The sequence below is a fragment of the Staurois parvus genome, unplaced genomic scaffold, assembly GCF_062004578.1.
Source record: "Staurois parvus isolate SC_StPar_1 unplaced genomic scaffold, SC_StPar_1.0 ptg000027l, whole genome shotgun sequence".
Lineage (NCBI taxonomy): Eukaryota > Metazoa > Chordata > Amphibia > Anura > Ranidae > Staurois > Staurois parvus.
In genome coordinates this window covers 280,146-298,920 of record NW_028317823.1, presented here as the reverse complement: position 1 = coordinate 298,920, position 18,775 = coordinate 280,146, and the positions used below count along the sequence as shown (strand labels likewise).

General features: G+C 43.6%; 1 protein-coding gene across 1 annotated transcript in view; it reads left to right on the top strand.

Annotated features, from left to right (window-relative positions):
• Nucleotides 1-18,775, top strand: part of DEUP1 (deuterosome assembly protein 1) — a 99,718-nt gene that overhangs the window by 34,088 nt on the left and 46,855 nt on the right. The window contains exons 7-9 of the mRNA XM_089656493.1: nucleotides 746-1,000; nucleotides 5,916-6,052; nucleotides 13,537-13,606. Coding sequence (XP_089512619.1) covers nucleotides 746-1,000; nucleotides 5,916-6,052; nucleotides 13,537-13,606 — 462 coding nt within the window. The remainder of the gene's footprint in view (nucleotides 1-745; nucleotides 1,001-5,915; nucleotides 6,053-13,536; nucleotides 13,607-18,775) is intronic.

Genomic DNA, 18,775 nt, shown 5'->3' with positions numbered 1-18,775 from the left:
ATATGATATCTCTCTCTGGAGTCTATACCTCTTTTCATACAAGAGAGGATTTTGCTCGCTTTAGAAACCGCAGCTTGGCATTGCATGCCATTATTAAGCTTGTGATCTACCAGAACCCCCAGATCCTCCTCTACCATTGATTCCCCCAGTTGTACCCCCCCAGTATGTATGATGCATGTATATTCTTAGCCCCCAAGTGCAGAACCTTACATTTATCAACATTAAACCTCATTGGCCACATGAGGCAAATTTACAGTTCAACAAACACATCTGAGGGTATAGTTCTTGCCGCATCGCCAAGCAAAGCATCATCAAAGCAGCAAGTATACCACCCTTTCCCCTTGTTTTTGCAGCTTGGGGGGGTGCAGCTCAACCACCTGTTTTTACCACCCCCTACTGAAAGCGTAAGCTTAGCCTTATAGAGCAGCCCACATGTGTGGTGCAAATGACATGAGGGGCACAGAGCCAGCTTGAGAGGATCTGTTATTCAACAAAAGTAGAACTTTATACCCTTTTGCTCCAGACATGTACACCTTAATTAACGTTTGTGCAGCCCATCTGGATCTCGTCTCCCCCTCATCTGCAGAACCTTCCAGTAATTCTTCCAGCCAGCTGAGCAGAAGCTGTGGGCTTTTGCGATTTCATTTGTCTAATTGGTGCTCGGAGTGTCGTTATTGTGCCCGCAATAAGGAATTTATTGTATAATTGTGATCCCAGTGTTGTTTTTTCTCTCCTGGCGGCGCAGAGGCAGTCACAGAGCTATGAGGAGCAGATCTCGAACAGGACACAGCTGCAGGATGAGCTCATTACCAATAACCAAAGTGAAATCCGAAGATTGAGGTGCCAGCTTGACGCCTCGCAGGAGACGATCAGAAGTGACGGGGTCATCATTGAAAACCTCAAGTCTGCTGTAAAAGAAATCACGTTAGGCAGGAACTTGCTGAAAGAGGAAAACCAGCAGCTCTTACAGGAACGGAGGAATTATCAGATGCGCTGCCAGGTAATGCAGTGATGGAGCGCAGCGTCTGTCAGCGATACTTCCAATCAAGTCATAATGGATTGTGTGTAGAGTCTGATGAAGGGGCCGTAAAGTCAATTTACAGCAGGGTCAGCCTTAAGCCAGCCATTGAATACTTGATGTCTCATCAGGAGAGAAGGGGGGAAAGATGTGTTCCTTTCCTTCATTAACAAGAAATAATCTAGAGCCACCGGCCACTTTGTTAGGTACACCTATTCAATTGCTTGTTAACACAAATTCCTACTTAGCCAATCAGATGACAGCAACTCAATGCATTTAGGCATGTAGACGTGGTGAAGATGACTTGCTCAAAGTTCAAACTGAACATCAGAATGTGGAAGAAAGGGGATTTAAGTGACTTTGAATGTGGAATGGTTGTAGGTGAAAGACGAGCTGATCTGAGTATTCCAAAAACTGCTGATCTACTGGGATTTTCACGCAAAACCATCTGTAGGGTTTACAGAGAATGGTCCGAAAAAGAGAAAATATCCAGTGAGTGGCAGTTGTGTGGATGAAAATGCCTTGTTGAGGTCAGAGGAGAGCGGGCAGACTAGTTGCTGCGACATTCAGATGGTAGGGTCAGACTTTGGTGTAAACTACATGAAAGCATGGATCCATCCCGCCTTGTATCAATAGTGACCCTAGGTTCACATCTGTGTGGGTGGTGCCACTGATGATCCGCACGAAAATCTGTGCAGCCGCACCACCCGCACAGAGGAATACGGACCCGAGGGTGGGTGCCATTCTAATGGCACGCCGCCCGCACTGGAAAACGCAATCGTACTGGGAACTGAGGTTCCCGTGCGGGCTGCATTTTCAAAAGAAGTGCAGGGACTTCTTTTCTGCATGGCACGGGAGTCCACATGAATGCGCTCTCGTGCTCATGCAAAACGTGGCCCGCACGGCCGCATACATGTGAACCTGGGGTTCAGACTAGTGGTGGTGTAATGGTATGGGGGATATTTTCTTGGCAATAACGAGGTGTACCTAATAAAGTGGCCGGTGAGTGTTTGTGTCCCCAAATGTATTGACGTAATATTGTAAATCAGTGTGGCACTTATTCCAAAAATAAAAAAAATAAAAACCTCAATAATGTGTGTGTGCTTAAATAAATATGTGCAAGACTACAAAAATGTGTACATATCCACTAAACACATTCTCAAGTGAAATACTATTTGCTTCCTACTGGGTGTTACCAGAACCCAGCGCTGCAAGAGGAATATGATTTTAAGAAAGGTGTTTTAACCTGCCGGTTATTTATAGTAGGGTTCAGCACTATTTATAAACATGTAGGTGTATTTTTGGTTTATAATAATTATTTACAGCACTGTATTTTAGGATCAGATACCCAGCAGGGTAAAGCACTGATCTGAAAATAATATTCCTCTTGCAGCGCTGGGTTTTGGTAACAACACCCAGTAGGAATCAAATTGTATTTCACTTGAGAGTTTTTTAGTGGATGTGTACACATTGTTTTAGACGTGCACATTTTTATATAAGTACACACACATAAATATATTATATTGGTTTTCATTTTTTTATTTTTTTTTTGTATTGGAATAAGCGTCACACTGATTTATAATATTATTGCAAAGCTAGAGCCTCACGATCTGCAGCGTTGTCAGTCTGCTGTGCGAGCTTCTTCAGCTGGACATTGGGCTGCATGGCTGATAGGCAACCCAATGGCCAACTAAAGGAGTGCACACTGAAGGCTGGCAATGCTCTTGATAATTGAGGTAGTGGCTTAGGCTGGCCATACATTATACAATTTTCTTGAGATTTTTGGTTTAGATTTGCCAAAAACCATATAATAGGAGGTCAAACCTAACAACACATTAAATTGTATCCAATCAGGCAGGCCCTTGTACTACATAGTTGAAGGTAAATCTAAAGGAAATTGGGCAGAAAAATGTAAGAAAATTGTATAGTGTATGGCCAGTCTCCATACATTATACAATTTTCTTGAGAAATTTGCTTTAGATTTACCAAAAACATATAATATGAGGTCAAACTTAAACAACACTTTCATTTGTATCCAATTAGGCAGGCCATACACTATACAATTTTCTGTTCAAATTCTGCCCAATTTCTTTTAGATTTGCCTTCAACTATGTAGTGCAAGGACCTGCCTAATTGGATACAATTTAAAGTGTTGTTAGGTTTGACCTCCTATTATATGGTTTTTGGTAAATCTAAACCAAAAATCTCTAGAAAATTGTATAATGTATGGCCAGCCTAAGGTTGGCCATACACTATACAAGTTTCTTACAGTTTTCTGTCCAATTTCTGCCCAATTTCCTTTAGATTTGTCTTCAACTATGTAGTGCAAGGGCCTGCCTAATTGGATACAAATGAAAGTGTTGTTTAGGTTTGACCTCCTATTATATGGTTTTTGGTAAATCTAAAGCAAATTTCTCAAGAAAATTGTATAATGTATGGCCAGCCTTAGACTGACCATACATTATACAATTTTCTTGAGATTTTTGGTTTAGATTTACCAAAAACCATATAAAAGGAGGTCAAACCTAACAACACCTTCAATTGTTTCCAATTAGGCAGGCCCTTGTACTACATAATTGAAGGTAAATCTAAAGGAAATTGAACAGAAAATTGTATAGTGTATGGCCAGCCCTAGCGTTGTCCACCTTCAACAGAATGCATTAGTTCCAGCATCTTCAGGTGATAAACTCTGCAATATATTCACACAAAAAAAAAAAATGTTAGACATGATGACAAAAATACCAAAAAAAAGAAAAAGATTTAGGGTCTACATATACTTACACATCACAAAACAATAGGGCAGCGGTAAAATAAATGAAAATGAATGTGCGATGCAAGTATATCAAACTCTTATGTTTCACCACAAATTGAAAAAATAAAGGGAGTCCAAATGTGAAGCCAAAAACGGTGAATTCCGTGGTTCTTAGATTATGAGGGAAATGACAGATGTGGATGTCAAACGCCACCAAAACTTCTTAATGATGAACCGCACAGCACCTCATGTACAACAAAGGGAGGCTTACCAGAATCATATGACCCCCAATTAAGAGTGGTCAACCAGCACTCGGCCTGACTCCATTTTGTTCAGGGAATGGGGCAGGAGGTTCCGATACCTCTGCTGCAAAACCGAATGTAGCTGATGAAGCATACAGTATATACAGTGCTGACAGTGGCCGCATGTATCGGTAAAGTAGTTTATTTAGGGCAGCTTGGCCCAAACAAACTCTTTAAAGTGATTGCAAAGCTAGATCCGACTTTGAAATCATGTGCCTTCACTTGGAGTTGCATGAGTTCAAAGACGAATGTCAGTGCGATTTGGAAGATACCTGTGCGACTTCATGCACAGATGTCTATGCAAGTTGCACCTGAAATCGCAAATAGTAGTGCAGGAACTACCTTCAAAATTGTCGTCACTCCAATTTGAACGGTTCCATTGCAAACAGTAAGGTGTGACTTGTCATGCGATTTGAAACTGTCAGATATCATGACCAATCGCTTAGGTGTGAACCAGGGCTTAGGCATTAAGGTGATGGATTTGCCCATAAAGGCTGGGCTGGAGTATTTTCTCATTGGCTATAAAGGCTAGGGTATTTTCCCATTGGCTATAAAGGCTGGGGTATTTGCCCATTGGCTATAAAGGCTGGGGTATTTGCCCATTGGCTATAAAGGCTGGGGTATTTGCCCATTGGCTATAAAGGCTGGGGTATTTGCCCATTGGCTGTAAAGGCTGGGGAATTTGCCCGTTGGCTATAAAGGCTGGGGTATTTGCCCATTGGCTATAACGGCTGGGGTATTTGCCCATTGGCTATAACGGCTGGGGTATTTGCTCATTGGCTATAAAGGCTGGGGTATTTGCCCATTGGCTATAAAGGCTGGGGTATTTGCCCATTGGCTATAAAGGCTGGGGTATTTGCCCATTGGCTATAAGGGCTGGGGAATTAACCAGTTGGCTATAAAGGCTGGGGTATTTGCCCATTGGCTATAAAGGCTGGGGTATTTGCCCATTGGCTATAAAGGCTGGGGTATTTGCCCGTTGGCTGTAAAGGCTGGGGAATTTGCCCGTTGGCTATAAAGGCTGGGGTATTTGCCCATTGGCTATAACGGCTGGGGTATTTGCTCATTGGCTATAACGGCTGGGGTATTTGCCCATTGGCTATAAAGGCTGGGGTATTTGCCCATTGGCTATAAAGGCTGGGGTATTTGCCCATTGGCTATAAAGGCTGGGGTATTTGCCCATTGGCTATAAGGGCTGGGGAATTAACCAGTTGGCTATAAAGGCTGGGGTGTTTGCCCATTGGCTATAAAGGCTGGGGTGTTTGCCCGTTGGCTATAAAGGCTGGGGTGTTTGCCCGTTGGCTATAAAGGCTGGGGTGTTTGCCCGTTGGCTATAAAGGCTGGGGTGTTTGCCCCTTGGCTATAAAGGCTGGGGTGTTTGCCCCTTGGCTATAAAGGCGGGGGTGTTTGCCCGTTGGCTATAAAGGCTGGGGTGTTTGCCCGTTGGCTATAAAGGCTGGGGTGTTTGCCCGTTGGCTATAAAGGCTGGGGTATTTGCCCATTGGCTATAAAGGCTGGGGAATTTGCCCGTTGGCTATAAAGGCTGGGGTATTTGCCCGTTGGCTATATAGGCTGGGGTATGTTCCCATTGGCTATATAGGCTGGGGTATGTTCCCATTGGCTATATAGGCTGGGGTATGTTCCCATTGGCTATATAGGCTGGGGTATGTTCCCAATCTGAACTTTGGATGTCAGTTGGATAAACAGAGAAATGTTTTCAGAGTTTTAGAACAAGTCCTGCTGATTGTGGCTAACTACTTTTAGCTAAATCGGTAGTCTTGAAAGTGAGGGTTTGACAAATGTACAAGTTAGTCACTGTCTCCTGTGTTGTTTGGTACTGCAGAAAATTGAAAATGAGCTCTCTGAAGCCAAAACCGAACTTCAGGCACATGACGACCTCCGGAGAGCAGTGGAGCTAGATCAAAGCCCGATAAACCTAGATGTGGCTCGATATCAGAACTCACAGGGGACTACATTCAGGTATGGCTTCCATAATCATTTGCAAAAATGATTTGATGAAATCTGATTTAAAGTGAACCTGGCAGTCATTTTAAACTTCAAAAGGAAACTTATGAAAGAAATATGTGGGCTGGGGGCAGCAGAAGGTATCCGAAGCAGCCTACTGCTAACTAGCACACAGCTTTGCCCAATGATTCGGTCATAGAAGAGAGGGCTTGGAGGATAGAGTAATGCCCTGCACACACGATAAGAAAATTTTGCGGAACCACTGATCGAACGATTTTCTTTTTGTTGATGAGCAGAATGTTTTAACCGATAACGTTATTGTGAATGGAAAAATCTGGTTGAACAACAGTGAAAAATGTTGTCGTTTAGCATATGAACGACCGATTTTCTATGTGGTGGTATGATTGTCGTACGAAAAAAATCTATCAAGTGCTATCATGCATGAGCGGAAACAGAAGATGACCCGGATGTTTATGTCCAAGGAATCTTCATAAACACGAACGAAAAATCCAAATGTTAAAAGTAGATTGGCCTAATGAGATAATGAAACCAGAATTCTGCAAATTTTATGTATCACTATTTATGTATATAGGTCATGTGATAAATGGTATTATACTCATTGCTGGTAATTGTTGTGTATATCGCTCTTTCTGGCTGGAAGGGCGTGGCTACAAGGTCACATGCACGCCGCATCACTTCAACTTGTACGGAAGACGTCAACACTGCGTATTGCCCAACAAACAATTTTTTTAGGTTGGTTAATGTGGGCCACGATTTCAACCAACGAATGAACGCCTCTCGGTCATCGGATGACCGATCGGTCGATTTACTAACCTTGTAGGTGCTGCCAGGTTTACATTAAAAAAACTAAAGGTTTTGTTAGTAGTTTTATATTCCTCAGTCAGGAGTGTTCCAATTACCACCCCTTAGCAAAAGTTGGGAGACAGGTCAGCCTTTACCATGACACTGGGATGACATTTCTACTCTGACAGGAAGAGAATACAAATGAATAACAGCACACACATATCTATATGTGAAGTAGGATAAGTGCAACTGAGGGCAATGATGACGTGCTATAGCTCACTGCTAATCAATCACCTTTCAAACTTGATTAGTTTAGGTCAATCAAGGCAATGCAACATGAATTCTGCTTTTGGATTTACAGTCCAAACAATGGGAAGACAAACTTTCAGCATCATTTTGGGGGTTTTTTCTGATAAAACATCAAGCTGTGAGCAAATTAGGTTTTCTAGTTTTGCCCTTGTGAGCAATAGTAGTTTTTCTGGAGATAATTACAGTAAACCTTTGCTTGTTATGAGGAATGCAGATACCCATGGTTCTTCTAGCTGAGCTTTCTTACTAAGGCGAAGAGTAGGGTGCAGTGACCCAGGCAACAAATCAGACTTCACCTTTTAATTAGTTGTCAGAACAACAATCTGTAATTGATGATCGGTGGCTATGGTGTACTGCGCGTTGCTCAATAAATCAGTTGTTTGACTTGTGCAGATCATTTCCAGTAGTGTCTGTGACATTATTCCTGACCCGTGTAGTTAGATAATAATGTACTCTGACAGCATGGTTGAATAAGCATCACTTTACAATTCGCTGTTTAGAAACTTGCACCTTCAAACTGTCTGAAAATGTCTCAGAGATCACGTTAAAGTGGACCTGGCAGAAGCCGCAAACTAACAACGATGTCAAACTGCAGGTACCTTGGCTCGAGTTAATGTGCATTGGGTAATCCTCAGCCAGATGTCTTTGGACCCAAGCTCTTAATACGTGGCCTTAGTGCTAAATGTAGGATCATGACTCCTGGCTTGGAACCAAGCCATGCACATGTTAATCAGCAGTCCATTGTGAGAGCCTTTATTTACCAATTAGGCTCTCCCATAGCACTATTAATTGGTAGGGGGCATAGTTGCTTAGTACCAATGTGTATGGGGTTAGCCGGAATCAAGGCTCTCTATATGGTGTGGTTTTGATACCCAGCGCTTCCCAGAACCACAAAAGTCAAGGATTAAAAAATGTAAATTTTTAGCAAAGCAAAGAATCTGCAGTTTGGTCACATTGAGCCTCCGAACATGTTACCTTTACATTTTTAATGGACGCTTTCCTCTGGTCCTGTTAAAGGACAACTAGCAATATAGAGGATATCGTTTGGTCAAACTGGATAGAGTTGTAGGCTTATCTTTGATGCTAGAAAGGCCTAAAAGAGGGAGCTTTTGTGTGCATGAGATCGGGTAGGAATTTCCCAGGATTGACTAACACTAGTACTTTCTAGTTACCCTGAATCCCATGGCCAGAGCACTGGCAAAACACTCAATGCAGTTTCAACCCCGTAATAGCTATGTTAGCCAATAAAGTTACCAAGTGGTGTAGCCAGTGGTCAAGATAGAAAACACAATTAGACAGACTTTAATAATACTATCAGGTATGTTAGACTAGCAAGATTACCTGTTGAGGACATTGCGAACAATGCTAAAGAAGTGTCTTTTTTGGGCAGTAAGTACAGTAGAGGAGTGCAGAGGGTATGACTGTGGGCAGTAAGTGCAGGAGAGGAGTGCAGAGGGTATGACTGTGGGCAGTAAGTGCAGGAGAGGAGTGCAGAGGGTATGACTGTGGGCAGTATGTACAGGAGAGGAGTGCAGAGGGTATGACTGTGGGCAGTAAGTGCAGGAGAGGAGTGCAGAGGGTATGACTGTGGGCAGTATGTACAGGAGATGAGTGCAGAGGGTATGACTGTGGGCAGTATCTGCAGGAGAGGAGTGCAGAGGGTATGACTGTGGGCAGTATGTACAGGAGAGGATTGCAGAGGGTATGACTGTGGGCAGTATGTACAGTAGAGGAGTGCAGAGGGTATGACTGTGGGCAGTATGTACAGGAGAGGAGTGCAGATGGTATGACTGTGGGCAGTATCTGCAGGAGAGGAGTGCAGAGGGTATGACTGTGGGCAGTATGTACAGGAGAGGAGTGTAGAGGGTATGACTGTGGGCAGTATGTACAGGAGAGGATTGCAGAGGGTATGACTGTGGGCAGTATGTGCAGTAGAGGAATGCGGAAGGTATGACTGGGCAGTATGTACAGGAGAGGATTGCAGCGGGTATGACTGTGGGCAGTATGTGCAGAAGAGGAATGCGAAGGGTATGACTGTGGGCAGTATGTACAGGAGAGGATTGCAGAGGGTATGACTGTGGGCAGTATGTGCAGGAGAGGAATGCGGAAGGTATGACTGGGCAGTATGTACAGGAGAGGATTGCAGCGGGTATGACTGTGGGCAGTATGTGCAGAAGAGGAATGCGAAGGGTATGACTGTGGGCAGTATGTGCAGGAGAGGAGTGCAGAGGGTATGACTGTGGGCAGTATGTACAGTAGAGGAGTGCGGAGGGTATGACTGTGGGCCGTATGTACAGTAGAGGAGTGCGGAGGGTATGACTGTGGGCAGTATGTACAGGAGAGGATTGCAGCGGGTATGACTGTGGGCAGTATGTGCAGGAGAGGAATGCGAAGGGTATGACTGTGGGCAGTATGTGCAGGAGAGGAGTGTAGAGGGTATGACTGTGGGCAGTATGTACAGTAGAGGAGTGTAGAGGGTATGACTGTGGGCAGTATGTACAGTAGAGGAGTGCGGAGGGTATGACTCTGGGCAGTATGTACAGGAGAGGATTGCAGCGGGTATGACTGTGGGCAGTATGTGCAGGAGAGGAGTGCAGAGGGTATGACTGTGGGCAGTATGTGCAGGAGGGGAATGCGGAGGGTATGACTGTGGGCAGTATGTACAGGAAAGGAATGCGGAGGGTATGACTGTGGGCAGTATGTACAGGAAGGAAGTGGGGAAGGTATATGAGAGGGCGGTATTTGCAGGAGAAGATTATGGAAGGTATGTGAGGGGGTAGGTATGTGCAAAAGAGAAGTATGGACTGTGTAGGGGAGATGTAGGAGAGGAGTCAGGATGTTTGATAGTAATGGCAAGGAGAGGGGTGCAGAGGGTATAACAGAATGCAGTAAGTTCAGGAGTGAGGGGTTAGCAGGGAATTTTTTTAATCTGAAGACTAGGTGCTGAGGTGTTAATGTACCTACTGGGGACTGGGTGCTGTGGGGGTGTGCAGAAGGTACATGTGGAAGATATGAAAGAGAGAGGTACACTATATTGCCAAAAGTATTGGGACGCCTGCCTTTACACGCACATGAACTTTAATGGCATCCCAATCTTAGTCCATAGGGTTCAATATTGAGTTGGCCCGCCCTTTGCAGATATAACAGCTTCAACACTTCTGGGAAGGTTTAGGAGTGTGTCTATGGGAATGTTTGACCATTCTTCCAGCAGTTCATTTGCGAGGTCAGGCACTGATGTTGGATGAGAAGGCCTAGCTCGCTGAGGTCAAGATTCTGTACAGGCCAGTCAAGTTCCTCCACCCCAAACTTGCTCATCTATGTCTTTATGGACCCTGCTTTGTGCACTGGTGCGCAGTCATGTTGGAACAGTAAGGGGCCATCCCCAAACTCTTCCCACTAAGTTGGGAGCATGAAATTGTCCAAAATGTCTTGAATGCTGATGCCTTAAGAGTTCCCTTTACTGGAACTAAGGGGCCAAGCCCAACCCCTGACAAGCAACCCCACACCACAATCCCCCCAACTTTACACTTGGCACAGTGCAGTCAGGCAAGAACCGTTCTGGCAACCGTCAAACCCAGACACATCCATCAGATTGCCAGACAGAGAAGCATGATTCGTCACTCCAGAGAACACGTCTCCACTGCTCTAGAGTCCATTGGTGGTGTGCTTTACACCACTGCATCTAATGCTTTGCATTGAACTTGGTGATGTAAGGCTTGGATACAGCTGCTTGGCCATGGAAACCCATTCAATGAAGGTCACTGTTGTTGTGCTATTGACTCTGCAGACAGTTGGCGACTTCTACAAACTGTGTGCTTCAGCATGCGCTGAATCCGCTCTGTTATTTTACATGGCCTACCGCTTCCTGGCCACATAGTCATACCTTCTGTTGTAATCGGTTGCTTCCACTTTGTTATAATACCACTTGTAGCAGTTGACTGTGGAATATTTAGTAGCAAGGATATTTCATGGATGGACTTATTGCACGGGTGGCAACCTATCACAGTACCACGTTTGAACTCACTGAGCTACTGAGAGCGACCCATGGAGGTTATTGGCACACCTGAATCCAATGATTTGGAGGGGCGTCCCAATACCTTTAGTAATATAGTGTATTTTAGTAGAGTAGTAGGGAGTATATCACAGTGGGCAGTAGGTGCAGGAGAGACGACCCGGAGGGTATAACAGTAGGCAGTATGTGCGGGAGGGGACTGCAGAGTTATTAACAAGAACTGTTCATAAATGTAGACTAGGTGTTGAGTAATTAAAGCACCTGCCTGGGAACTGGGTGCCAAAGGGTTGTGCAGGATAGGCTTGCAAATGGTATGATGGCAGGTAGCATGTGTGGTGGAGAGCAGTGCGCACTGTATGATGGTGAGCAGTACTGTTAAGCCTTTGACTCACAAATGGTTATTGATCTTGTCATAATTGGCAATGAAATCAAATAAATTATTGGTCAGTTCATATACTCTGGAAACTGGGTACAGAGGAGGTAAAGCACCTGCTGAGGACTTGATGCTGAGAGGTTGTGCAGGAGAGAAGTGCAGAGGGTATGGCAGGATGCAGTATGCGCAGGAGACGAATGCAGAGGGTATATCCGGGGGCAGTTTGAGCAGGAGAGGTGGGCAGTACAACAAACTCTAACTTGCAAACGGTGGTTGCTGATCCTGATCTTTCCACAATTGGCAACACACTGACATTTAAACAGAAGGGATGTTTAAATGGAATTGGGAATAATGGAGGTGACAATGGAGACCCCAACATTGAAGCATAACATTAGAAAGAGAACAGTGTCATGCAATCCAGGAACATGCGAAAGAACGTTTAAGTAGGAAATGGTAGTGACTATAGGACCAGGGGTGGACTGACCATTTGGAAACTCTGGCACTGCCCGAGGGCCCGGGGTCAGTAGGGGGCCCCTTAAGATGCCCCTGGTACCTTTTTTCATAGGCTTTTTTAGTTTGGGCAAGGACACGGGCCCCATGATCCCCTATTGCCCAGGGGCCCCTTGAGTTGTCAGTCCGCCCCTGTATAGGACCAGTGGCAATGGAAATGAAACTGATATTTGACATGGTGCATACAATAAATATAAGGGATTCTTGCATATCTGCTGGAGACTGGATACAAAGGGGTTTACGCATATTCCCTGAGGACTGGGCATTGAAGAGTATTTACACATATGCTGGAGACTGGATGCTGAGGAGTTCAAGGGGTTAATGCACATATTGGCAACTGGCCATTGAGGGTGTAACATGCAAGAGTGTGTCAGAGCTTAGTGTGCAAGGTCTATGGGAGGACATTGACATTGTTCAATATGCAGTGTGTGTGATTGGAATGTGGCGCAGGACAGTGAGGAGCATGTGGACAACATGTGGGATAGGTTTTGTTTGGCTTAACGCTGGCAGCTTCAGAAATTAATTTGAACTTGGGCAGAAGAATAAGGTCCCATCTACATCCTGAGCCTATTAGATATACAAATATGGCCATACACCTAGGTCATGGAAAGGGGTCATTTTTGGAGAGTCCAAGTACATCATTTATCTTTGTCAAAACTAAATTCCAAGCTTAAGGCCTCATGCCCAGCTGTCTGAGATGCCTTTCCTCCTGGCATGGACGTTGACACTTGTAAATGCGTTACACGTGTTTAGGTAGGTCGAGCGCTTTGGCGTTAATTCATTTCAATGGCCAGAGTAATTCTGGCCATTGAAATGAATTGACACTCAAGCGCTTGATATGCCTAGTGTTAACGCATGTTGCACACATCGAGCATTTTTCTGCCAAAATGCCGCTGCTCCTGGATGCGCTGGCAGTGGGATTTCTGCCTCTAAACTCTAAAATGTGTGCATGGACATATAGGGGTTGATTTACAAAAACTGGAGAGTGCAACATCTGGTGCAGCTTGTTTAATTAGGTTTTGACAAAAAAAAATCCTTGAAGCTAATTGATTTCTTTTAAAGAGCTGCACCATATTTTACACGCCGCAGTTTTAGTAAATCCACTCCATAGGCATACACAACAATGTTTTAGAGGCAGAAAAAAACAAGGCAGATGCCCTAGAAGCAGTGTTAAAAAATGTCCAGTGTGCATGAGGCCTGATATAATTGTTAAAAAAAAAAAAAGGGTCAAACCTTTATTCCACTTTTAACTACATTTATGTCTTCCAGTGACAGGTCTGCTTTAATTATCTTTAATAAAACTTTCAGTGTTTTGGACGATTTCAAGGCATAATGAGATATTTATACTCTATCTACTTAGTTCGCAGTTTAATTAGATTAAAAGTCTGTGTACTGACAGAACTCTGCTGGATGAGAAGCAATTAAATTGGATGTCTGTACCTGCTCGTTGTATTTCATCGGAAAACATGTTCTTTTTCTCCTTTGTTCCAGCTACAAGGAATTGAAGCACAAAGAGCAGATTCAGAAGAGGGGGAAGATGTCTCACTGCAGACAAGATGAGGTAACCACAGTGACTTATTGTACTTGTGTTGCAAGGAAAGGTTGATGTTTACATGCTCGCTTCCCAAGTCCATTCAAAGGTTATCCCTTGTTTGACAGATACTACTAAAAGAATAGCCTGGGGGTTGACACACCAGGTCCACTGAAAGCTGAAATGTTGCTATGCTCCTAGTTGGCTTAAAACAACCCCCCCCCCCCATTTGCTTCTCAGTATAACTCACTGAGAATATGCTTGCCATTTTGGTAAAGATCTTACTTTTGGCTTATGACACATTACAAGATGTTCGATCTCTATTTTTGTTACGAATGTTCATATTAAAGAGAACATGTTAACACCGAGCTTGTGCAGGGACACCTGTTAAGCATCACCTCCTCGTTTTACAATAACTTGACCCTAGTGGGGGTACTGGGCACAGCAAGCGAAGTAATCAAGCTGAGAAACTAGGCTTTTGAGACCATGTGGCAAGTAGCCCTCTGGAAAGTTCTATGTATGCCCCAGGGTCTTTCAAAGTTGGGTAAGCCCAAAGTGTTCTTTATACTGTAGGGTCTTCTTTAAATTGGGTCTTCCCATGGTCCCTTCTCTAGGCTTGGTCCACGCTGGGGTATTGTTCTGGACTGGGTCTGCCTAAAGTCTTTGTTCCAGGTTGCACCAGGCTGGGGTTTGTTCTAGACGTGCTCTTTGCCTCAGGTTGGGTCTGCCCCAATGTCCTTGTTCCAGGCTGTGGTGTTTGCACAGGGCTGGTCTTTGTTCCCAACAGGGTCTTTGCTCCATGCTGGGTCTGCCCCAGTGTTTTTGTTCCAGGCTGGGCTGTTAGCATAGCGCTGGATTTTGTTCCCAACAGGGTCTTTGTCCCAGATTGGGTCTGCCCCAATGTCCTTGTTCCTGGCTGTGGTGTTTGCACAGGGCTGGTCTTTGTTCCAAACAGGGTCTTTGCCCGATGCTGGGTCTGCCCGTGTTTTTTTTCCAGGCTGAGCTGTTTGCACGGAGCTGGTTTTGGTTCCTAGCAGGATCTTTGCCCCAGGCTTGGTCTGCCCCCAGTGTCCTTGTTCCAGGCTGGGGTGTTTGCAAAAGGCTGTTCTTTGTTCGTAACAGGGTCTTTGCCCCAGGCTTCATCTGCCCCCAATGTCCTTGTTCCAGGCCGGGGTGTTTGCACAGGGCTGGTCTTTGTTCCAAACAGGGTCTTCGCCCCATGCTGGATCTGCCCGTTTTTTTTTTTTTTCTTTTCCAGGCTGGGCTGTTTCCACAGAGCTCGTTTTCGTTCCCAGCAGGATCTTTGCCCCAGGCTTGGTCTGCCCCCAGTGTCCTTGTTCCAGGCTGGGGTGTTTGCAAAAGGCTGTTCTTTGTTCGTAACAGGGTCTTTGCTCCAGGCTTCATCTGCCCCCAATGTCCTTGTTCCAGGCCGGGGTGTTTGCACAAGGCTAGTCTTTGTTCCAAACAGGGACTTGGTCTGCTCCTGGAGTCTTTGCTTCAGGCTGGGTCTTTAGAAGAAAAATTTGATTATATTTAAAGTAGAAAAAATTATAAACTACACAGACTACAGCATCACTTAAAAAGCAGACATTACCTGGTTTATCCCACCATGCCAAAGGCCCACTGTTTACTTTTTGTCGTTACAATTTAGTGTAGGAAAAAGGACATACTGAAGCTTATGTGCGCTCTGTAAAAATTGGACATGTAATTCTTTACTTCCTTTAGTTTTTATAAAGTGTTTGGATTATTTTTTTATATCCTACATGATTGTGGGTATAGGAGTTATTGACTCGTATATTAGTATATTGAAACAGGTGTTTCTCAATGAGAGTGGTAGAAAAGTGTGTTTGGAGCCAATTGGTTAAATGCACACAGGTAATCGAGGAAGCCTTGGCTTTGTTGCTCACTCTTCCAAATAAGTTGGACTCCTACTGCAGCATCTGCTACAGTACACTGTATAGCCATCTGAACAGACTAAACAGACAGCCCAGACCTGATTGTATACATAAGTATTATGAGGAATGATCTAAAACTGCACCTGTTTTATACCTTCTCCATTAGTACACAGCCTAAGAAACTTTAGTGTGCCTTGATATAAAAAGATATGCGATGCCATGGCCTGGCCAGTTATTACAATTACTGTGTCTGGTAATATGAATCATATTTTGTACAAGACAAACTAAAGAGCTCTTTGCGTAGGAACATTAATTGGCATTGGGGGTGCAGGTCAGTCCTGCAAACCTTTTTTTGTGAGACTTCATCATTAGCATTCTTGCTGCTTTGTCTCTTTCCTTCACTTTGACAAAGGTCTTCTCTGCAATCAATCGACTTACAGATTACATCGTAGTGCTTGTCCTTTCACCCTGCATACTTCTGATTGTGTAATGCAACTGTAAATTCTGGCCCGGTGTTAGAAAACTTTACTGATGATAAAGAAAGTCAAGTGCTAGAAAATCTCTGTGACACATGTTATGGCATGCAAAGCCTCCTGTATATTGGTTTAGAGTGTATACATGCATTGAAATTACAAAAAAAGATGATGGGAAAAGAGGACTCTAAAAGAAATGATGAGATCTATCACCTGAACCATGGTAAATTTTGAATTTTATGTTGTTTGGGCACCCTGGGTAAATCATTTCTTACTACCCAGTTTTGACCACTGGTTTCTGCATTTATGATAGAATACATATGGCTGTTGGTTGACTCCTACATTAGCAGTAGAATGCATAGGACCACTGGCTGACTCCTAAATTTACAGTAGAGCACATAGGACTGTTGGTTGACTTTTGCATTTGTAGTAGAACACATAGGACTGCTGGTTTGACTCTGCATTTGCAGTAGAAAACACAGGACTGTTGATTCACTCCTACATTAGTCGTAGGACAAATAGGACCAATGGTTGATTCCTAAATTTGCAATAGAACACATAGGACTGTTGGTTGACTTCTGCATTTGTAGTATAACAAAACCTAGAACTGCTGGTTGACTCCTACATTAGTAGCAGAAGGCATAGGATGCCCGGTGGACTTCTGCATTTGTACTAGAAATGCTGTTTGACTCCTGCATTTGTTGTAGAACAAGATGTGGGACTGCTGGTTGACTCCTGAATTTTTAGTAGAACATACAGGACCATTGGTTGACTCTACATTTGCATTAGAACACATAACTTTTGGTTTACTCCTGAATTGTTACTAGAACACATAGTCTTATGTGTTCTACTACAAATTCAGGAGTCAACTAGCAGTCCTATGTGTCCTTCTACTACAAATTCAGGAGTCAACCACCAGTCCTATGTGTCCTACTACAAATTCAGGAGTCAACTAATAGTCTTATGTGTTCTACTACAAATTCAGGAGTCAACTAGCAGTCCTATGTGTCCTTCTACTACAAATTCAGGAGTCAACCACCAGTCCTATGTGTCCTACTACAAATTCAGGAGTCAACTAATAGTCTTATGTGTTCTACTACAAATTCAGGAGTCAACCAGCAGTCCTATTGGTTGACTCCTGAATTTGTAGTAGGACACATAGGACTGGTGGTTGACTCCTGAATTTGTAGTAAATGGACACATAGGACTGGTGGTTGAGTCCTGAATTTGTAGCAGGGCACATAGGACTGGTAGTTGACTTCTGAATTTGTAGTAAATGGACACATAGGACTGGTGGTTGAGCCCTGAATTTGTAGAAGGACACATAGGTCTATTGGTTGACACCTGAATTTGTAGTCAAACATGTATGACTTCTGCTTGATTCCTGAATTTGTAGTAGAACACATAGGACTGCTGGTTGACTCTACATTTGCAGTAGAACACAGAACTTTTGGTTGACGCCTGCATTTGTAGTGGAACAACATAGGACCGATGTTTAATTCCTATTTATATAGTAAGACATATTTGGACTGCTGGTTGACTCCCACATTTGTAGTAGAACACATAGAAGCACTGGTTGACTCCTTCCCCAGCCATGATCCAAGCCCTTCCACTTGCCCCTTCTTCCCATACTCCTCTTCCCTCTGTATTCTGCTCCTCTTTTTCTTTCTCTTCTCCTTTCAGAACTGCTCTTCTCTGTTTTATGATGTGCAATCCCTAGTGTCTCATTACCAACCATCAGCAATGTAATAAACACTTATCAAAATTAAAAAAGAGAATTCCAAAAGCCAAAACCTTCAGTGATAAATATTAGGTAGGATAAAAAAACAGCAAAATGCAATGTTTTCTGGGCTGTACTACTGGAACAAACTAAAAACAACATACAGTTGTGTTCAAAATAATAGCAGTCAGACATCACTAACCTGATCAATCACTGTTTTTGGTAGAAATTATATTTCTACATGGCAAATAATTTACTAGCAGGTGTAGTAGAGTAATAGAAATCCAACAGACCCCACAGTCATGACATGCATGCTGCTGATTCTGTGTAATTGAATCACTCATTGAAAGGGGCATGTTCAAAGTAATAGCAGTGTGGAGTTCTATTAGTGAGGTCATTCATTCTTTGAAAAACTGGTGGCAATTATTGCCCTTATTTAAGGAAGGAAGGCAGAAAATGTTGTACATGCTGGTTACAGTGCATTTCTCTCTGAAATTCTGAGGAAAATGGGTCTTTCCAGACATTGTTCAGAAGAACAGCGTACCTTGATTAAAAAGTTAATTTGGAGAGGGGAAAACATATAAAGAAGTGCAGAAAATGATAGGCTGCTCAGCTAAAATGATGGCAAATGCTTTAAAATGGCAACCAAAACCTAAAAGACGTGGAAGAAAGCGAAAAACTACCATTCGAATGGATAGAAGAATAGCCAAAATGACAAGGACTCAATCAGCTCCAGGAAGATCAAAGAAGGTGTAAAGTTCCCTGTGAGTACTGTTACAATTAGAAGACGCCTATGTGAAGCCAAGCTATCTGCAAGAAGCCCCTGCAAAGTCCCACTGTTGAAAAAAAGACATGTACTGAAGAGGTTGCAATTTGCCAAAGAGCACATTGACTGGCCTAAAGAGAAATGGCGCAACATTTTGTGGACTGATGAAAGTAAGATTGTTCTTTTTGGGTCTAGTGGCCGGAGACAGTTTGTCAGACGACCCCCAAACACTGAATTCAAGCCACAGTACACTGTGAAGACAGTGAAGCATGGTGGTGCAAGCATCATGATATGGGGATGTTTCTCATACTATGGTGTTGGGCCTATTTATCGCATACCAGGGAT